Source organism: Geospiza fortis, unplaced genomic scaffold (genome assembly GCF_000277835.1).
Source record: "Geospiza fortis unplaced genomic scaffold, GeoFor_1.0 scaffold10, whole genome shotgun sequence".
NCBI lineage: Eukaryota > Metazoa > Chordata > Aves > Passeriformes > Thraupidae > Geospiza > Geospiza fortis.
Window position 1 is genome coordinate 4,763,834 of NW_005054326.1, and position 18,027 is coordinate 4,781,860.

The 18,027-nt window shown below is 36.7% G+C and overlaps 1 protein-coding gene across 1 annotated transcript in view; it reads left to right on the top strand.

Annotated features, from left to right (window-relative positions):
• Window positions 1-18,027, top strand: part of GNPTAB (N-acetylglucosamine-1-phosphate transferase subunits alpha and beta) — a 38,284-nt gene that overhangs the window by 18,865 nt on the left and 1,392 nt on the right. Inside the window, exons 9-21 of the mRNA XM_014307032.2 lie at window positions 1,407-1,568; window positions 3,218-3,397; window positions 4,371-4,541; window positions 4,955-5,078; window positions 5,793-5,996; window positions 6,914-8,013; window positions 9,010-9,209; window positions 9,482-9,701; window positions 10,870-10,983; window positions 11,701-11,786; window positions 12,666-12,764; window positions 15,581-15,748; window positions 17,256-17,346. Coding sequence (XP_014162507.2) covers window positions 1,407-1,568; window positions 3,218-3,397; window positions 4,371-4,541; window positions 4,955-5,078; window positions 5,793-5,996; window positions 6,914-8,013; window positions 9,010-9,209; window positions 9,482-9,701; window positions 10,870-10,983; window positions 11,701-11,786; window positions 12,666-12,764; window positions 15,581-15,748; window positions 17,256-17,346 — 2,919 coding nt within the window. The remainder of the gene's footprint in view (window positions 1-1,406; window positions 1,569-3,217; window positions 3,398-4,370; window positions 4,542-4,954; window positions 5,079-5,792; window positions 5,997-6,913; window positions 8,014-9,009; window positions 9,210-9,481; window positions 9,702-10,869; window positions 10,984-11,700; window positions 11,787-12,665; window positions 12,765-15,580; window positions 15,749-17,255; window positions 17,347-18,027) is intronic.

The window sequence follows — 18,027 nt, forward strand, 5'->3', positions numbered from 1 at the left end:
CCCAGTGCTGGCAGCTTTGCAATCTGCAGCATTTCAGTGCCGATATTTTTGGAGGTTGCTGCCTGCAGTCCGTAACTATACCTCAGCCATTCAGCTACTGAAGCCATCCTTTCCACCAATAAGTTCAGATGATTCCCTGGAAGGTCTGAGATTTATCAGATTTTCCTAATGACAGGCCTCATAAGTCAGATTGAAAGATCTCAAATAGCATATGAGTCAAAGCATCAACAGCTTTAAAATGTCACAAGTGGAACAGCTGGTCTTGCTAAGGGAAGGGCTGCTAACTCTAGGACAAGTGTTGTTTTAAAATGAGCAGAAAGGATCAGATTTAATAAAAAATAAAACCACTTAGAGTTATTATGATGGGAACTGTGGTTTTTTTTTGCTTTTTTTGAACATGATTATTCAAATTTGATAGCTTGTGAATTGCATTTACACTGAAAATTTGGTAGACGTGGTTGTCTTATGTTGCCTGAAGGAACAAAAATTAAGCATAGTATCAAATAAATATTAATGATTAACCATGTTTATTCTTTATTAGTCTGTTGAATGCATGCACTTGGAAAATCAAAGTGCAGTCCTGCTTTTAGCTTGATTGGGTCTGCTCATCTTACTTCCTATGGTAAACACAGCATATATTGGGTCATGCCATATTCCTGGGGAGCTGCTTTGATGCCCTGTGATCTGTAACCTATACTCACTGTTAGGGTGTGTAGTGCAAGCCCTGATCCTGTGCATTATGAGATCTGGTATACAGACTTACTGGTGGCAGGAGATAAAAACAGCCAACAGATCAAACAGTCCACAACTAAGAAATGACCTTAGCAGCATATTGGCAACCAGCACTAAGGGCTTGGAGACCCACATGGATTAGCTCTGGAGCCCTTTGTATCTCAGATTTCAGAGCTGTAGGTTGAACTAACTGTAAACCATTCTGAATGTTTCACACTTCTGACAGTGACAATACATCAGTGCCCTAATTTTCTGGGAAGATCATTCCTTGTTTAAGATAGGGGAAAAAAAGGGACAATTCTTTCCATCACATAATAAAGTGTTAATAAAGCATGAATTTTGTTATTGGACAAAGAATGGATTTGTTATTGGACAGAGAATGGATGGGGACTTACTATTCATTTGCTCCCGAAATATTTAAAACATGAAAAGGTTTACCATTGTTGGATCATTGTGTAAAGAGAATTTTACTTTGCAAAGTGAAAATTAAGCATAATGTTTTGTATCTTTAAATGTTTTTTAATTCCCATTTTACTACTTGTTTTTGTATTTTTATGAAATTGTAGCTCTTTAAAAACAGTGCTTACCAGCCGTTCTTCTAAGTAACTCTAGTAAAAATAATACAACAAAAAGATGGAAGAGTGCTGCTGGAGTTGTTTTCTCTGCTTGTATAGTTGCAGCTCTATTCAGAAGCCAGTGTGGCTCTCTTGCAACTGAATAACCCCAAGGGTTTCCAAGAACTGAGCAAGCAAGCAAAGAAGAACATGACTATAGATGGGAAAGAATTGACGCTTAATCCTGCTTATTTGCTGTGGGACCTCAGCTCTGTCAGCCAGGTGGGTAAATTCTCTTACAGCAGGTAAATGCTACAACATTTCACAACTGTAAATAAAGGCTAACTAGTCAATGACAAGGAACATGTTTTTTTTCCAGAAGCTTGGTAGTATTAAGAATCAAATATTTATTACCTTGTAAGAAGACATCACAAGAACACTATCCAGTTCTCAAATCAATGGGAAGGAAGGATCAAACAGTGTGATACTTAAATTAGATTTTCATGTTCTCTACTAAGTGAAAAATGGTGCCCTCTGCATATATTCTGATAAAGCTGTGTGTAGTAAAGTCATGAAATACTTAACTGATCCTGACTGGCAGATAAGCAGGCTTCTTGTGTGGGGAGATAGAGGGTTTTTTAACAAACATGATTGTCTTGTTCCCAATATATTTCTTAAACATTTTTTGCTTTGCGGCATCATTTATGCTGAGCAAGTGCTAATGGCTTCTCTTTTAAAAATGTTGAAGTCCTGAAATACAGATGTCTGTAAGGAAAGGAGGTTTACTTTAAATGCTTTTGGTACAATGAAGGATGTTTGGTTTAAGAACAGGAAATTAAATAACAAGGTGTCTGTTTCAAGATAAGATATTCTGTAATCTTCAGGTTTTTCCTTCTGCTGGAATTTAGTTTTTAACGGTAAATGTCAAGTGGCATGATTAGTGTGCCCACTCCTGAAAAGCTTGCAGTCTGTCTTTGTATCCTGTGACCTGGGCTTTTGGGGAATTCTTCCTGGTTAATACCAACCCTGAGCTCAAACTTTTGTATTTCCCCATGTTGAGATTAGAGTTAATTTTGTGAATGGTTACCTGGCCAATGGCTGCTGGTCCTGCTAAAATGTTTTCAGTCATTACTCTTTTGTGAATGTGAAAGCTGTATTACTGTATATATTTGAAAACTTATGTACAGTGTATAGAATCTACAGTGAAAATGGTAATTGTTAAACATTCAGCTATTTTCTTGAGTTTTCTGTTTCATTGGGCTTTAGAAAAGTTCCTTTTAGGCAGCCTTACTTGTTGGTTTTAGGAGAGGTCATTAAGCTCTCATAAAAGTGAAAAAAAAACATGTTCCATTGTCCTAAACCTAATTAACTGATTAGTTTCTAACTGAACCGTTTTCTATTTAATAAAAATATATAGAAACATTTAGCTATTTGATAATAAATATTAGGCTAAGTTCTGTTAACTTTCTCCGGCTTAAATTCTTTAAAATAATAGAGCAGGGGATAATTAAAGAGCAGCTACATCATGACACTTCAGTATATCTATATTAGGTGACATTTATATACAGCTCATGATGCAACGTACTTGAAACTGGATTTCTGAAAGGTGATGTTACTGGTTTGAAATGCAGGAGGGGTATTTTTTCTGCTTTATTCTTCAAGAACTTCTTTCAGCATGGTCAGCAGACATCCTAATGATACCAGGTGCTCAGCCAATGATGTCAGAAAACTGCATTGTTCACCTTGATAATTTGGAAGAATATGATTCTTCACAAGAATAATAGTTATTATCAACGTACTTTTTATTTTTGAATTTCCGAGTCCTGAAGTGCTTATGCACCCATATGCCAAAGCACACTGTCCTTTCCTAGCTGGATCAGAACTTTAGTGTCCTATTTAAAATCTAAGAAAAGATTTTTTTCATTTTGTAGTCCAAGCAGGATGAAGATGTTTCTGCCAGCCGCTTCGAGGACAACGAGGAGCTGCGCTACTCCTTGCGATCGATAGAGAGACACGCTCCTTGGGTACGGCACATCTTCATCGTCACCAACGGGCAGATCCCTTCCTGGCTTAACCTGGATAATCCCCGGATAACTATAGTCACACATCAGGTAAAATTCAACAACACTACCACTGTGAAAGGGCTAGCAAAGATAACTGCATTTCAAATCAAACAGAATATCCTCTTACAGCAAAGGCTGCATTTATTTGGAAGAAGTGACAGCCTCTTCCCTCTCTCACCCAGGGTTTTATTGTGTATATCCTTCTATTTGGGCTGAACAGATAGCTGAATAAATATCAACCCTGTATTTAGTACACTCTTCCAAATATTGAGGCTTCAGCTAACATATACCTATGTCTAATTTCCTTACAGAGTCTATTTATAAAAACCTGGGGAGAAGAAAATGTAATCTGAATCTATAAACAGTCTCTCAGAACCAGTAATAACCTAATAAGCTTGTGTTGAGGCAGGATGGATTACAATTACTGGAACTAGGAAGATGGCTACAAAAAAAAGTAGCTATGCATTCTCAAAATGCTATTTAAAAAGAGAAGAGGAATCCTTCAAGCTTCCTGAATAAGTGAAACCAAATTCTCTAGGAGCATATTACAAATTGAGGAGTAATTTTGGTATCTGGACATGCCATAGGAATTCTGCACAATCAAAGTGCTACAGAGATACTTATTCAGCTTGTTCTGCTGCCTGCTGGGGAAGTTATTTGAAAAAGAAGGAGCAATCCTGACTTTTTGAATGCTGTGACAGGTTCAGTTTACTAAAAATTTTGTGCAGCCTGAAATTAATGAGAATTATAAATGTGTACTCTGAGCCTGGTCCAGTACTCTCTGAAAGAGGAGTGTGTGAAAGTTTGAGCAATAAGATACAGTTTCTTAGTTAAGCAGAAGAACTGAAAATGGTTTTGTATGGGAAAAACAGAGTTACTCAAGTATTTTTTTTCTTTGTTTTAATATCTTTTTTCTTTTGCATCTATCCTCATTCTTGGTAATTTTTTTAGTAGATAAGTATCAAGTATTTGTGTACCTGACTGAAACAGTTTTTGGTTGTTGGGGCTTTTCTTGTTTTAGGAAATATTTCAGAATGTGAGTCACTTGCCTACCTTCAGCTCACCAGCTATTGAAAGTCATATTCATCGTATCAGTGGCCTTTCTCAGAAGTTTATCTATCTCAATGATGATGTTATGTTTGGGAAGGATGTTTGGCCTGATGATTTTTACAGTCACTCTAAAGGTCAAAAGGTAAGCCATTATGACAAGATATTTTAGCAGAAGTAGAATTTTTCTTCTCCTATGATAAAAGTCAAAGGAATGCTACTTTGAAAAGGAGAGCATTAATTCCCCCTTTATTTCTAAAGGTTCACTGTTCTTAACTAGAGAACTGTTGGCAAGAAGTAGATTTGGGAAGTCTTACTTTCTAATTCTGCCCGTTGCTGCTTTGTTGTATGGCCTTGGGTATTCTTCAGTTCTTCCTTCCCTTTGAAAGGAATAACATTTACTTTACAGACAATGGGGTTTAAATTCTATTTGCAAAGTTCTGTGAAATCTTAAGGCACTGCAGGGAGACATTATTGTAAGTTCTCCATACGCAAAGAAACAAGCTCAGCTGAACTTCTGTTTGCCAGTCCTTTTCTCAGAATTTAATGTTGTTTCAGGTGTACTTGACTTGGCCTGTGCCAAACTGTGCTGAAGGATGTCCTGGCTCATGGATTAAAGATGGTTACTGTGATAAAGCCTGTAATAACTCAGCTTGTGATTGGGATGGAGGTGATTGCATTGGTAAGACAGCAATGTTGAATTTAGGAAAAGTGAGCTGTTTGTTTTTCCTGACAGGAATAATTCTGTAATTTGTCTTTTTCATATAACTGCAGTATTTGCCTCCTTTAGTAATAAAAAAAGTTGACTTACAGATTAAAATCTTATTTCTTGCAAACTAGAAATTTTTATGGAAAATGACAGGAGATGATAGAGCATAGGATAATCTTTCTTTAGGTATCAAATTTGACTAGTTGAATGGAGGGGTTTTGAAATTTAAATTATTATATATTAATATACAGTTTTATGTACTTGGACTCATAATCCATATAATGGATTGTGAAGCTGTACTATTAGTTCCTAGATCAAATTTTCAGGACTGAAGTGTAATACAACGAAGTGGTACTTCTGGATTGAGGAAGTGATGCCTTTCTAGGAGACTGCAAAGTCAAGACTGCAAGCACAAGGAGTAGTAAATCAGTTTTCTGCCTGCATTTTTGAAATTAAGACAAAATATGTTGGCACTTTGGATAACCTTTTCACTTGATTCCTAAGCTTCTACACTGAGTCTAAAATCTATAGTGTGCACAAACTCTCAGAAGTCTAGTTAGGATTTGCCCCTTTTTAATTTCATTGTTGATTGTTTAGTCTTCAGTCTAGCTTTAACATGTGGACTTAATGTGCCTTTCTTCAGTTATTTGAAATTCTTACTTCTGGTGGGTTTGTTTTTTTCTCTAGGTAACAATGGGGGTAATCGCTATGTTGCTGGTGGAGGAGCAGTTGGTGGTATTGGGAATGGCCCACCATGGCAGTTTGGAGCAGGAATCAATGGTGTTTCATACTGTAACCAAGGCTGTGCTAATTCCTGGCTAGCAGACAAATTCTGTGACCAGGCCTGCAATGTCCTCTCATGTGGATTTGATGCTGGCGACTGTGGCCAGGGTATGTAAAAAGCATTGCTGATGAACTTCTGTGAGGATTCTCTTGAATTGCCTGACCCTTCCTGGTTCATCATTACTCTGACTGGGCTAAGATGTCCTGTACAAGCATCTTTACCTGACTAAGAACAGTTGAATTGATGATGCCTGTAGCAGTTAAGAAGTTTCAAGAACCTTTCTGATGCTGACAGTGTTCAAGTCTGGTTCTGGGCTTTTGCCAAAGGCTGCTTTCAGTCACAAGTGAACTTGTCCGAAGTTCATTTGGATATGAAAGATTAGCAAGGAGTGAATAAAATGATTTAAAGTGCTGTCTGGTACATGCAGGAGAAGATTTTTCCTGTTTGGAAGAGCAGAGGCTCCTCTGCATTTCAGCTGGGACAAATACGTTTCTGGTGATTCTGTTGCTAGCAGTGAGGTTTTGTTCCTCTGGGAGGTGACAGATAATCTGTGTTCTGCTGTGGGAGGGAGAAGTTCCTTTCAGCTTATCTGATTTTGAAAATTTCAAATCAAGGTGCAGCCCTTTAGCAGTGAACTCCAGCTGTTATAACATTACTCTCCTAAAATGTGGCAGGAATGTAATTGGGGCAAGTTGCTTATGACTGATCCATAATTTTAAGTGGGGTGATAATAAGACACTTTAGGGTCTTCAACTGGAGATTGAAAGAGTGGTGAATTATACTGGCTTTTAGAATTAGCATGGGAGTGTCTGGTAACATTATATATCTGAGTATGTTCTAGTCATCCATTACTGAAGATAAGTGAGCAAGAAGCTGGAAACTAGAGTAAGTGTTCTTTCACAAACTGTCTCCCTATTAATATAGTGACTGTAGTGTTAAAAAAAGAGTGAAAGATAAAATGTTACACTAAAAATTGACATTAATTTGTTTTGTTTGTTGTTTGGCTTTGGGTTTTTTTTTCCAGATCACTTTGAAGAGATGTACAAGGTGATGCTTCAGCTTAATCAGACCTACTATGTTATTCCCAAAGGTGAATGTCTGCCTTACTTCAGCTTCAGTGAAATAGCCAAGAAAGGAATTGAGGGTTCATACAGTGATAATCCAATTATCCGACATGCTTCAGTTGCTAACAAATGGAAAACTATCCACCTAATCATGCATAGTGGCATGAACACAACTGTGATCTATTTTAACCTTACATTCCTAAATAAAAATGATGAAGAGTTTAAAATGCAAATAGCTGTTGAAGTTGATACTAGGGAGGAACCAAAACAAAACACAACTTCCATGCAAAAATCTGACTCTGATTTTAAAAGTGTAACTTCAGTACCAGAAGCTGAAATGATATTTGAGGATATTCCAGAAGAAAAACGCTTTCCAAGAGTCAGGAGACGTAGAAATGGCACAAAAGAGAGTGTACCTGAAGAGTTGATAATCCCATCAGTAAATGTGTCTCTTCTTCCTGAAGATGTCCAGCTAGAACTGCAGAAACTGGACTTAAAACTCCTAAATGGTGACATAACTCAGAAAGGATATAACCTATCCAAGGCTGCTCTCCTGAGACCTTTTTTAAGCACAACAAAGAGTATTGGAGGCCTGGAAAAAAAGGGCATGCATAATCATTCAGAAGATCAGAAGAACCAGAGCAGCTGGGAGAAGCCTTCTAAAGATGTAAATGATGGCAAAATAAAAAGAGTAAAAGCAAAGGAAGAAGTTCCTTCGAGGCTCATGGGAGCAAAGGGGACTGTTGTGACAATGAGCACAAATAAACATATTTATAAAGTACAGCCTAAAGCCACACTTCCCTCCCAGAGCATGGGGAAAAGAAATGAAACTCGAGAAAAAGTATTGAATGCACTCATATTAAGGGAAACACAGAAATCGAAACATACTGGGAATTTTAATACTGGAGAAGACGCACAGAGGATGCAAGGAATAAAAGAGTATGAGCAGGTAGATGCAAATATGGAGGGGCCAGTGGGAAGAAAATTACAGTCTTATGCTGGAAGTTACCAAGGCTTTTTGCCATGGGAGAAAAAGAAGTATTTCCAGGACCTTCTTAATGTGAGTATCTTATTGTCATTCCTTATGGAAGAGTTGCATCTTTTTGCATTTGTTGGAATATTGTTAATATGATTTACACATTTGAAATGTGCTTTGCCTTTGAGGCAAATGCTGGGATTTGTTTTTGAAAGATACTTTTCATATAAAATGTGACTTCTTTATGATTTGGGCCTCTCTTAGCTAGGTGGTAAAAGCCAAATAACTAATTTGTTCTTTCTACTACCTTTTCTTGGTCAAATTCATTTTTTGTTTGTTGTATATTGTCACAGGGCTATTGCTCAGACACATAGCACTATAACAGAAAGGTAAATTTTGTTTGATTGCATTTATGCAATTATGGATTCAGTTTATGTTTAGAAAATGCAGAAAATAGATATAATGACAAATAATTAAATTCTAAAAGTTAAATTGAAAGTCTGCAAAGAAACTGCTTATCTAGATTGTGTCAAGAAAATGTATAGGAAATTTCCTCTGCTTCCATCCATAGCATTTTGACAGTTTTGAAAAGCTCTGGAAGAGAAGATACTGCACTTCAGTTGGTAGCAGCTGCTTCACCCTATTTCACATAGAAAAGGGCTATGTTTTAAAAATGCTCTCTGTTCATCTGAGATTGAATTCTGCATGAAGAATCTTTATATTCACAGGATTTCAGTTTATCATATATAGATGAATAATCTGCAAAAAAAGGCAGTATTACAAATAAATCTGATGACAAATAGGGCCCTAAGTGTGTGTGTGAGGTGTCAGAGCACAAATATTAAGGAAGCCTTTTATAGAGTAGTTTACCTCAAAGTATGAAAACTTTAAGGAAAAGTTTCTTTTATTTCTTTTTAAAGTAAGATCTAAGAAGTATGAATAAAAATATTCAAAAATTCTCTTCCCAGTTTCAGGTATGGAAAAGTTGGAAGCTGACTGAAATATAATTTTTCTCCGTATCTAGTGTTTTCTGACATTTTCAGTAACGTAACCTAGACTTATGCCTATCCTGCTCTTTAGGAAGAAGAGTCATTACTCAAACAAATGTCATACTTTACTGAAGGTAAACATTTTGGAAGGCAGCTGAAAGATACATTTGCTGATTCCCTTCGATACGTGAATAAGCTGTTAAACAGCAAGTTTGGATTTACATCTCGTAAAGTCCCTGCTCATATGCCTCACATGATTGACCGTACTGTTATGCAAGAGCTCCAGGATATGTGAGTGTGCTTTTGCTTGGAATAATGTAAAACTGTGGGAAATTCTACCTTTCTATTGCTTTGCTGTTTAACACACAATTTTCCAGTGTGTTAATGGCTACTCATAAAAATTATATTTTGGAAAAGAAAATAGGAAATTTTTTACAACATGATAGTTGGGATACAATAAGATTTTTGAGGCACTTTGAAATTTTGGATAAGAATTTATTTTTAGGTAAGGAATGTTTTCTTCAAGAAATTAGGATGCTAAATGAGTTTTCATTCTTATCTAGGTTTCCTGAGGAGTTTGACAAGACATCATTTCACAAAGTGCGTCACTCTGAAGATATGCAGTTTGCTTTTTCATATTTCTACTATCTTATGAGTGCAGTTCAGCCACTGAACATTTCTCAGATCTTTGATGAGGTTGATACAGACCAGTCAGGCATCTTGTCTGACCGAGAGATTCGCACACTGGCCACGAGGATCCATGAACTACCACTAAGTTTGCAGGTACTCTTTCCTTGCTGGTTAACTTCTAGAACAACCTCAGTTTTAAAGTCTAAAATGGTTACAATAAAACGAGTTAACTTTTATCCTTGCTTGTAGTCTCAGTAACATTTGGCAATTTTTAAATATTACCTGGAAAATATAGCACTATATTCTAATTATCATTGTTTGGTTGTTTTCTCTGTGGAGTCTGTGATTAAACTGAATTCTAGCAGCTTCAGAAAAATGGCTCCCTGCTGTCTGAGTTCAAGAAAACAGTGTGAGTTTGTCCAAAAAAAAAAGTTCACTGCCAACAGTTGGATCCTGCTGTGCTTACTGTAGTTTCTGCACGTAGTAAAAGATAGTTCTTGCCCTGAAGAACCTGTGGCCTAAAGATAGAACTGAGAAAAGAGACAGCAAGGAAGTCTTACTAAATAATATGGATAATGTACAAAGAGTCATGCTTCTGTTCTTCTAGCAACCTCATAAACAGAGACATGGTTTTTGTAGAACTTGCATTCTTAAACATACAGGTAGAGAACAAAGTGTGCTGGTTTTTCTTTACAGAGAAGAAATGACACAAACCAATGAAACAATTTGTTTGTGAAACAGGGCTCAAAATGGTTGGCATAGTCAGAAGAACACAGCACTGCTTCAGTGCATTCCTGGCCTGTACATTAATGAGAAAATCTTCCTGTCCTTGCAGTTAACTCTGCTGTTTGCCTGATTTGGGATTTAATATGGCAGTGTTGATTTGGGAACTCTGTACTGTCCTGAAATTATTAGTAAAGGTGTGCTTTTAATTTTAAATGAAAATGACATTAAGTTATACCTTATCTGGGCTCAATTAAACTCTGTACTGAGCATTTGCTTTACTTTATAGGGAGTCCCACTGACTTAGCAGTTACTGAAATTGATGGGGTCTGCTGAATATTAAGTCTTCTTCTATGGACAGTAGCATGGAAACATATGCAGTTAACATTAAATATATTTGTAAACCTTGCCTTTTGTAGAACTATGTCAGTGAGAAAATTAGTAGGATTTTAAATGGTATTTTTTCTCCCTTTCTTTCTGTTAGGATTTATGCAGTTAACATTAAATATATTTGTGCAGCCTGCATTTTTAGAACTATGTCAGTGAGAAAATCAGTAGGATTTTAAATGGTATTTTTTTCTCCCTTTCTTTCTGTTAGGATTTGACGGGTCTAGAACAAATGCTAATAAATTGCTCTAAGGCTCTCCCTGCCAACATCACTCAGATCCATGTTATTCCTCCAACTCAGGAAGCATATTATGATCCAAATCTGGTAAGAAACATTGATCTTAAAAGGTGCTTATTTTCTTTCCTGAGTATGTATTTACTTTACTTTAAAAGCCAGTTTGATTTCTAGAAGGAAAGTATTTACAGAAATTACAACTTTGTATGTACATGAAGTAAGTGTTACAAAATGAAAATTTTACAGGCTGCTTCCTAACTTACTAACCCTTAATTTTCTTTAAAAGCAGAGAAAACTGAGATTTAGGATGTTATTATAATTGGCATTTAAAGTCATCCTTGTTAAGAAAATTTACTATTGGGAACCAAAAAGACAGTAAACCAAATACCTCTCTGATTAGAACTTCCTGCTAAGTCTTAATCTGAATTATAACCCACATATTCAAAAACACCCTAAAATCCAAAAATCTCTGTTGTACAGAGATTGCCTGTCCAGTTTTACTGGTGGCCTTTGTCAGAGAAATATCAGACGGCTGTCAAGTTAGTTAGAATTTATGAGTATTTTACTGAGAATGAAGTTGCATTTTTTTTGCCAAAATATAATTTGTAAAATAGGAAATTGTGGTGTTATGCACCAGTATTGTTTTGGTTTTTCCCTCCACAGTTGATAAAAAAACTATAGCTTTTATTCCAGGACAGTAACGTATGCAGGCCACTCTAACTGTAATACAAGTTTTCTTACAAAGTACACCTTTATAACACTGTGTAATCTTCAGTAACCCATAATCTAAACAGTGTTTTCTTCCAGCCTCCAGTGACCAAAAACCTAGTGACTAATTGCAAACCTGTGACTGACAGGATTCGTAAGGCTTACAAGGACAAAAACAAATACAGGTATGTTGTGGCAGTCCTGTGAAAAGAGCTGCTTTGTGTTGTAAAGCCATAGGAGGAGGGATACATACACACATAAATAACCCAAGACTGCATGCGTGTGCTAACAAGGCTTAGCTCAACCGATTTTAACAGTGGAACTAAAGAAATATACTGTTGTTAACTTCTGTATGTTTCATTGTACAGAGTGATGTGGACTTTTTCATAGTTTGCTTAGTGGATTAAATTCTTCCATGTTACTTTGTGTCATCTTGGGCCATTTCCTTATTTGTGCTATACAGCAGTAAGCCAGAGTATGTTTGGGTGGCTAGAGAGTGAGTGCAGTTCAAGTGGCATATCAAGAAGGAAACAGCCTTCCTGTAGCTAGAAGTTGTAAATCTACTTCATACTTCCTTCTACTGAAGCTTAAAAAACAGAAAAGAACAGAAAAAAGGATTTTAGTTTTAACTACCTTGTACATTTCCTGTGAGATGGAGGAGTGACAGTGGTGTGAGCTTTGTAAGTGGAGGAGGGTCTCAGGTGAGACTTGAAGAAGCCTTCAGGATATTTTGTATCTTAATATAAGTGAAAAATGGTATCTACCATTTGTAAGACTGTTTACCTGGAGTCAAATTATATGCTTTCTCTTAGAATTCGTATCTATGATTGATAGGTAACCACCCATCTAATAAATCTACAGAAAAGTGATTCTGTGCAAGAGCATTAGCTGAAAAATTTAAATGTATCAATAGAAAGCAAATGGCAAATTTTAATGAAGGTTTTAATGAAGGTTGGTCAGTCAGATTAGAAATGTTGCTCAATAATATTAAATACAAGATTGATATTTATTGAACCAGACTTTAGGTTGTTTTATTAATGTATAAATATTATTTCAACAATAAGGTTTGAAATCATGGGAGAAGAGGAAATTGCCTTCAAAATGATTCGCACAAATGTTTCTCACGTAGTTGGTCAGCTGGATGATATACGAAAAAATCCCAGGTATCCTGTCTTGTGATTTTTGTGAAATTGTGAGATGGTTTTAATTTTGTGATTTGACTCTTTAAACTTTTTATTTTATTTAAAAGATAATTTATTATCATGTATTTCTAAACTGTGTGTTTCAGGGTAAGACAAATTTGAACCAAAAATACTTCTCATTTTTTCTCTTTGACTGAAGCTGACTCATCTCTCTCTTATGCCAGGGGCTATCTCAATAATTTCTTACATTTTTATTTACCTAAAATCTTTGAAAACTTAGAAACTTCAGCTATTTTTGAAGCTTTCATTTTTGCTATTCTAGAGGGCATACTGTTTATATTGCAGGCAATTTTATTTTAAAGGAAGAACTTTTTGACCTGCTTTATGCAGGTATTTTATACTAGGAATTAGGTGTGGATTTTTTTGTTACTAAATCAGTTTTGCATATTCATTGTGCTTTCAAGCTCTTTTACTACATGGAAAGAATCTTGCTTCTGTCTTCAGAAAACCAGTTTTCTGCCAGTTTAATGAGTTTGGCTGCAAGAAGAGGTCTGACAAGTGTCAAAAGGCAGAGCAAGGAGAAAAGTAGAACCAGGTACCTTGGGCCAGGGAAAGTGAAGTCTCCTCTTTGGGTCACAGAAAGCTGTTGGGTAATCTCAGCTGCCTGCAAAGCTGTAGCATAATTTGTATTTGTGAATAAAGAGTAGATTTCTACTTTCCTCTCAACATTTTTGCTGGGTTATTTACTCAGAAAGGGAAATACTAGTCTTGAGGCATTTTCAGCTGAAGGTAGTTTGTATCTATTGCTATTCTTTAAAAGAGTGCCTTCTGGTTACATAACTCCTGCATTCCAGTAAGCCACAAGGATCCATTTTAAAAGAAAAGTAGGCAGTGCTCTAGCTCATCCTGCTGCTTCCTTTTCCTTCTCTATTTCTTTGTCTGCTGGCTACAATTTGGTTTTGTTTTTTTTTTAAGTTAGGGGTGATTTCAAGTCTTCTTAGGCTCAGAGAGGCCTGAGTAATGCAAGTTTCTCACCTTTAATGTTCACAAAGTGAGAAGGAGTCGATTACCTGGGCTCTCTTCCTGTGAAGAACAGTGCAGTACTGTAGTCTTACCATGTTAACAAAGGAGAGCTGGCAGAGTTATGTAGGCGTGCCATTTCCTTTTCTTTGCCGTGTTTTACTTGCATACAAACCAGTAATTATAACCAGTCTCTAAAAGCAGGTTTTAGTGCTTGTCTTGGAATGAACTAAAAGTGTCATTCACTTACTGATCTCCCAGGAATGTTTGCTTTACACCCTTAAGGCAAAGTGAATGTTAATTGTCTAGGCATTAATTCTGGAATATCCAAAGAAATGTCACATTTGGTTTCTTTTGGATGAATTTAAACAGTTTTTCCATTAGAAATGGGCCAATATCCTCATCAGTCCTGTACTTTGCTGTATGTAGCAATCTCTCAGTCTGTAAGCAGTATCTCTTTTCCATGAAGCTAAACAGGAATATACACTCTAGGAATACAGCTACTGCATTCCCAGGGCTAATGAGCTGCCAGTCCAAGGAATGAGGTCAGGGATAGTCCAGAGTTAACTCCCAAAATGCTTAGACTGTAGCCATGATTGCCATAACCAGCTGCTTTGCACAGTATTATTTGATACAGGAGATACAGCCTGCTCGTTTTGGAGAGCCATATTTTATCTTCTCAGATGCAGCAATTTGAATGCCTGGTTATGCCCTGCATGTAATTGTCTAGAGCAAGGTGACCAATTATGCCAGATGCAGTGCCTTGCCATTCAGTGCTAATTCCCTGTGTGGGCTGATGGACAAGCTCCAGAGCTCTGCTTACTTCCAGATTCCTGTAAAAGTCTGAACTTTGCTCTTTGGGGGAGCACACCATACTATAGAGAATACAGCTGACCAGAATGCTTATTTACAAAGGTTACCAGTGACAAGGCATATGTCATCAGATATGATTTCTGCCTCCGGGGAAAATGCAGGGGTCTTGTATCTCACAATAAAAATAAAGCACATAGCCTTGCCCAAATGTGGGAAGGGGGATTTTTGTTGTCAAGCACCAGGTCAGAGCAGCCCAGAGTACATAGCAGTCTAGCACACTAGCTGCTGCTTTAGTTTCAATTATTTGCAGTAATTTAGTTCCCTGGTTTTTACATGAGAAATAGCTCTCTGCAGGAGCCATTATTGGGAGAGTCCTTATTTGGTCACAGTGATTTCCATGTAAATTCTATCCAAATGGTTGGCTTTTTTGTATTTTGTTTGGTTATACAAGTCTAGCTTTGGGTCTGTGATTCAGCAGACCAATTTATATAATGTTCTCAGTAAACCAAAGCTTAGGGACCAAGCTTTGCCCTCCCTTATACAATCTAATATAGTTATGTTGATTTTCTCTAAAGAATTCAGCATGCACACTAAAATATTAATAATTTCCTATGTTTCCCTCCTACAGTGGAGCTCACTTCGTTATTTAAGAGACTTTACTCATGATAATTCAAAAGTATAAAAATCCTTACTCAGAGATTAATGCTCTGTTCAATGGGCTCTGGGATGGTGCATGCTCTAGTGCCCATTAGATGGCAGCATTACATAATTAGAAATGTGGCCTGTCACTGGATTCTTCTGAGGTTTTGACTTGCTGTCAATCCTAGTGCTCTTAGCATTAAAATGAAAATAATTTAAAATAATGCAACAATAAAAAATATGTCTGGTTTTAAAATGATATGGTTTCAATTTTGTTTTAAAGGATTATGATTGTGTTATTGGTTTGGCAATACTTTTCCCATATTATCAAGGAAATATTCTAACAATGTCATCTTGTTTCCTAGAAAATTTGTTTGCCTAAATGACAACATTGATCACAATCATAAGGATGCACAAACAGTAAAAGCAGTGCTTAGAGATTTTTATGAGTCGATGTTTCCTATCCCTTCCCAATTTGAACTGCCAAGAGAATATCGGAATCGTTTCCTTCACATGCATGAACTCCAAGAATGGTATGTTCCACAAGTTCTTTTCAAGTTACTCTAGTGCAGTAATATATAATTACCTAAGATACTGCTAACAAGCTGGTTTTCCTCAGTATTGTCATGAAAGAGTTAACAGTGAAAATAGCATGGTGAGATTTGAATTGACTAAAATATGAAGTCTGCAGGATTTGGGTTTTTCCAGTGCTTAAATAGTCATCAATATTTTCTATGTTCCTAACCTACTGCAAACAAAGTTGTTGGTTTGTTCCTTTAGTGTGTTTTTTTTTTTTTAATAAACCAGGAATTCTAGCTTTCTTTAAATGTAAAAAATCCCCAAACCATTACTACATTTCTGACTAAGTGATTTTTTTCAATCTGTCACATAGCAATAACCATCTGGATAAAAACTAGAAAAGATATATGTGTGTCTCGTTTTTGTATAATATGTGAAATTTTTGTTTGTGTTTATCTCTTGCCATTTTATAAATAACAACTGAAGAAATTGGAGTAGTTGACTTGAGAAGACAAGCAAAACATTGACAGATACAGTGACAAAAATGACACAAGACTAACATAAGTAAACCTGTTGCTGATCAGCAAATCATGAGAAATAGCTGTTGATAAGAAAATAGAAAGCATTAGAGGAACTCTAGAAGGAATCAGAAGGATTGTAGGCGTGATTGTAGTGCTGCAAGCCCTGCTGTATCAGTGGCAGAGGGAGCAGGGGCCAAACCCAGTTAGCTTTAGAAATTCTGCTGGAGGGGGAAGCACAGTGTTGGCTCCCTGTTAGAGACCCTCCATCAAGTCTTCTTGTAGCTTCAAAAAGACACTTTATTTTGTCTTGTTTGTAGCCAAAGATGATTCTACCAGGATGCGTTAAGGCAGATTAAAATGCTTGTGGAAATCAAAGTATTTTCAGAATCACAGGGCAGCCCAGGTTGGCAGGGACCTCAAAAGATCATCTGGTCCAACATTTCATGGGAAAAGGTACTTAGATGAGACTACCTCCTGCCAGCTCTCAAGTGTCCTGCTACAGGTATATAACCGTAGCACATAAGGTTGGTCAAAAGGATATAGTGCGATGCAAAACCACAGTTGCCACAGGTAGATATGGCACTTGGGGATGTAGTTTAGGCCTGGACTTGGCAGTGTAAGCTCAACAGTTGGACTCAGTCTTTGAGGTCTTTTCTCACCTAAAAGATCCCATGATCTAGAACCCTGAGCAGTCATTTCTTGGAAGCTTCCAGTGGTGCAGAATCTATCCTGTCTCTGGGGAGACTGCTTCAGAAATGATTGACTGTAAAAAAGATTTCCGTATACCAAGATGAAACCTATCCCAGTCCAACTTGTAGCTGTTGCCCCTTGTCTTCTGTATGGCTCTGTGAAGAGAGAGCCTATGTCCTCTTTTTAGTCACCCTTTAAGAAATTGAAAAAAAACTGTCTTTGCATATTTTGTGGTTTTGTGGAAACTCTTTAAATATTTGCATTTATGATATATGAAGCTGTTTTTCTGTTTCCTTCTTTCTTTCTCCAGGAGGGCATATAGAGACAAGCTTAAATTCTGGACCCACTGTGTTTTAATAACACTTATTCTATTTACAGTCATCTCATTTTTTGCTGAACAGGTAAAGTTAATGTCTTCTTATCAAATATGTATAACACTTAACAGATTGTGGAATCTTCAGGATAACATTGGATGGATTTTTAATAGGTTTTGAAGAGTAGATAGGATTTTCTCTTCACAAAAGAAGATGTTACATGACTCATGAATAGGTTGCTTTAATTTTTAAGTCACCATGTTGAAATTCCTTGAAAAGAGAGTCATATGGGGAGAAGGAGAGTGGCACCTTCTCAGGTGCCTTGTGACAGTAAAGTCCATCACCAGTGTGCTAAATTTGGATGCTCAAATTCAGTAATTGTTTCTGAAATTCTTGGTCTGTTAACATGGATATTGGTAGAAGTATATAGTAAGTTAAGAGGAAGAAAAATTAGTCCAGAAGGGGATCTTAAGTTTCTTAAAGGCCTTATCAAAATCTCTTTCCTAAGTAATTGATTGCAAAGACTCCTACTGAATTCAAAAGGTTTTGAATCTGACTAAAGGGGAAAAAATCCTTGACTTCTGCAAGCTTAAAATGGCTTTCTTGAACATGATTAGTCCTGCTAAAATCAGTGGGAGTCAATGGAACAAATCATATGGGTAATTCTTTGCAGGTTGGGGCCTTAAGTAACACTTTCCGTGGTCTGATGAAGAGGGTGTAATTCTTGAAAGGTTGGCTTTTGATTATTATTTTTTTCCCACCTGTAAA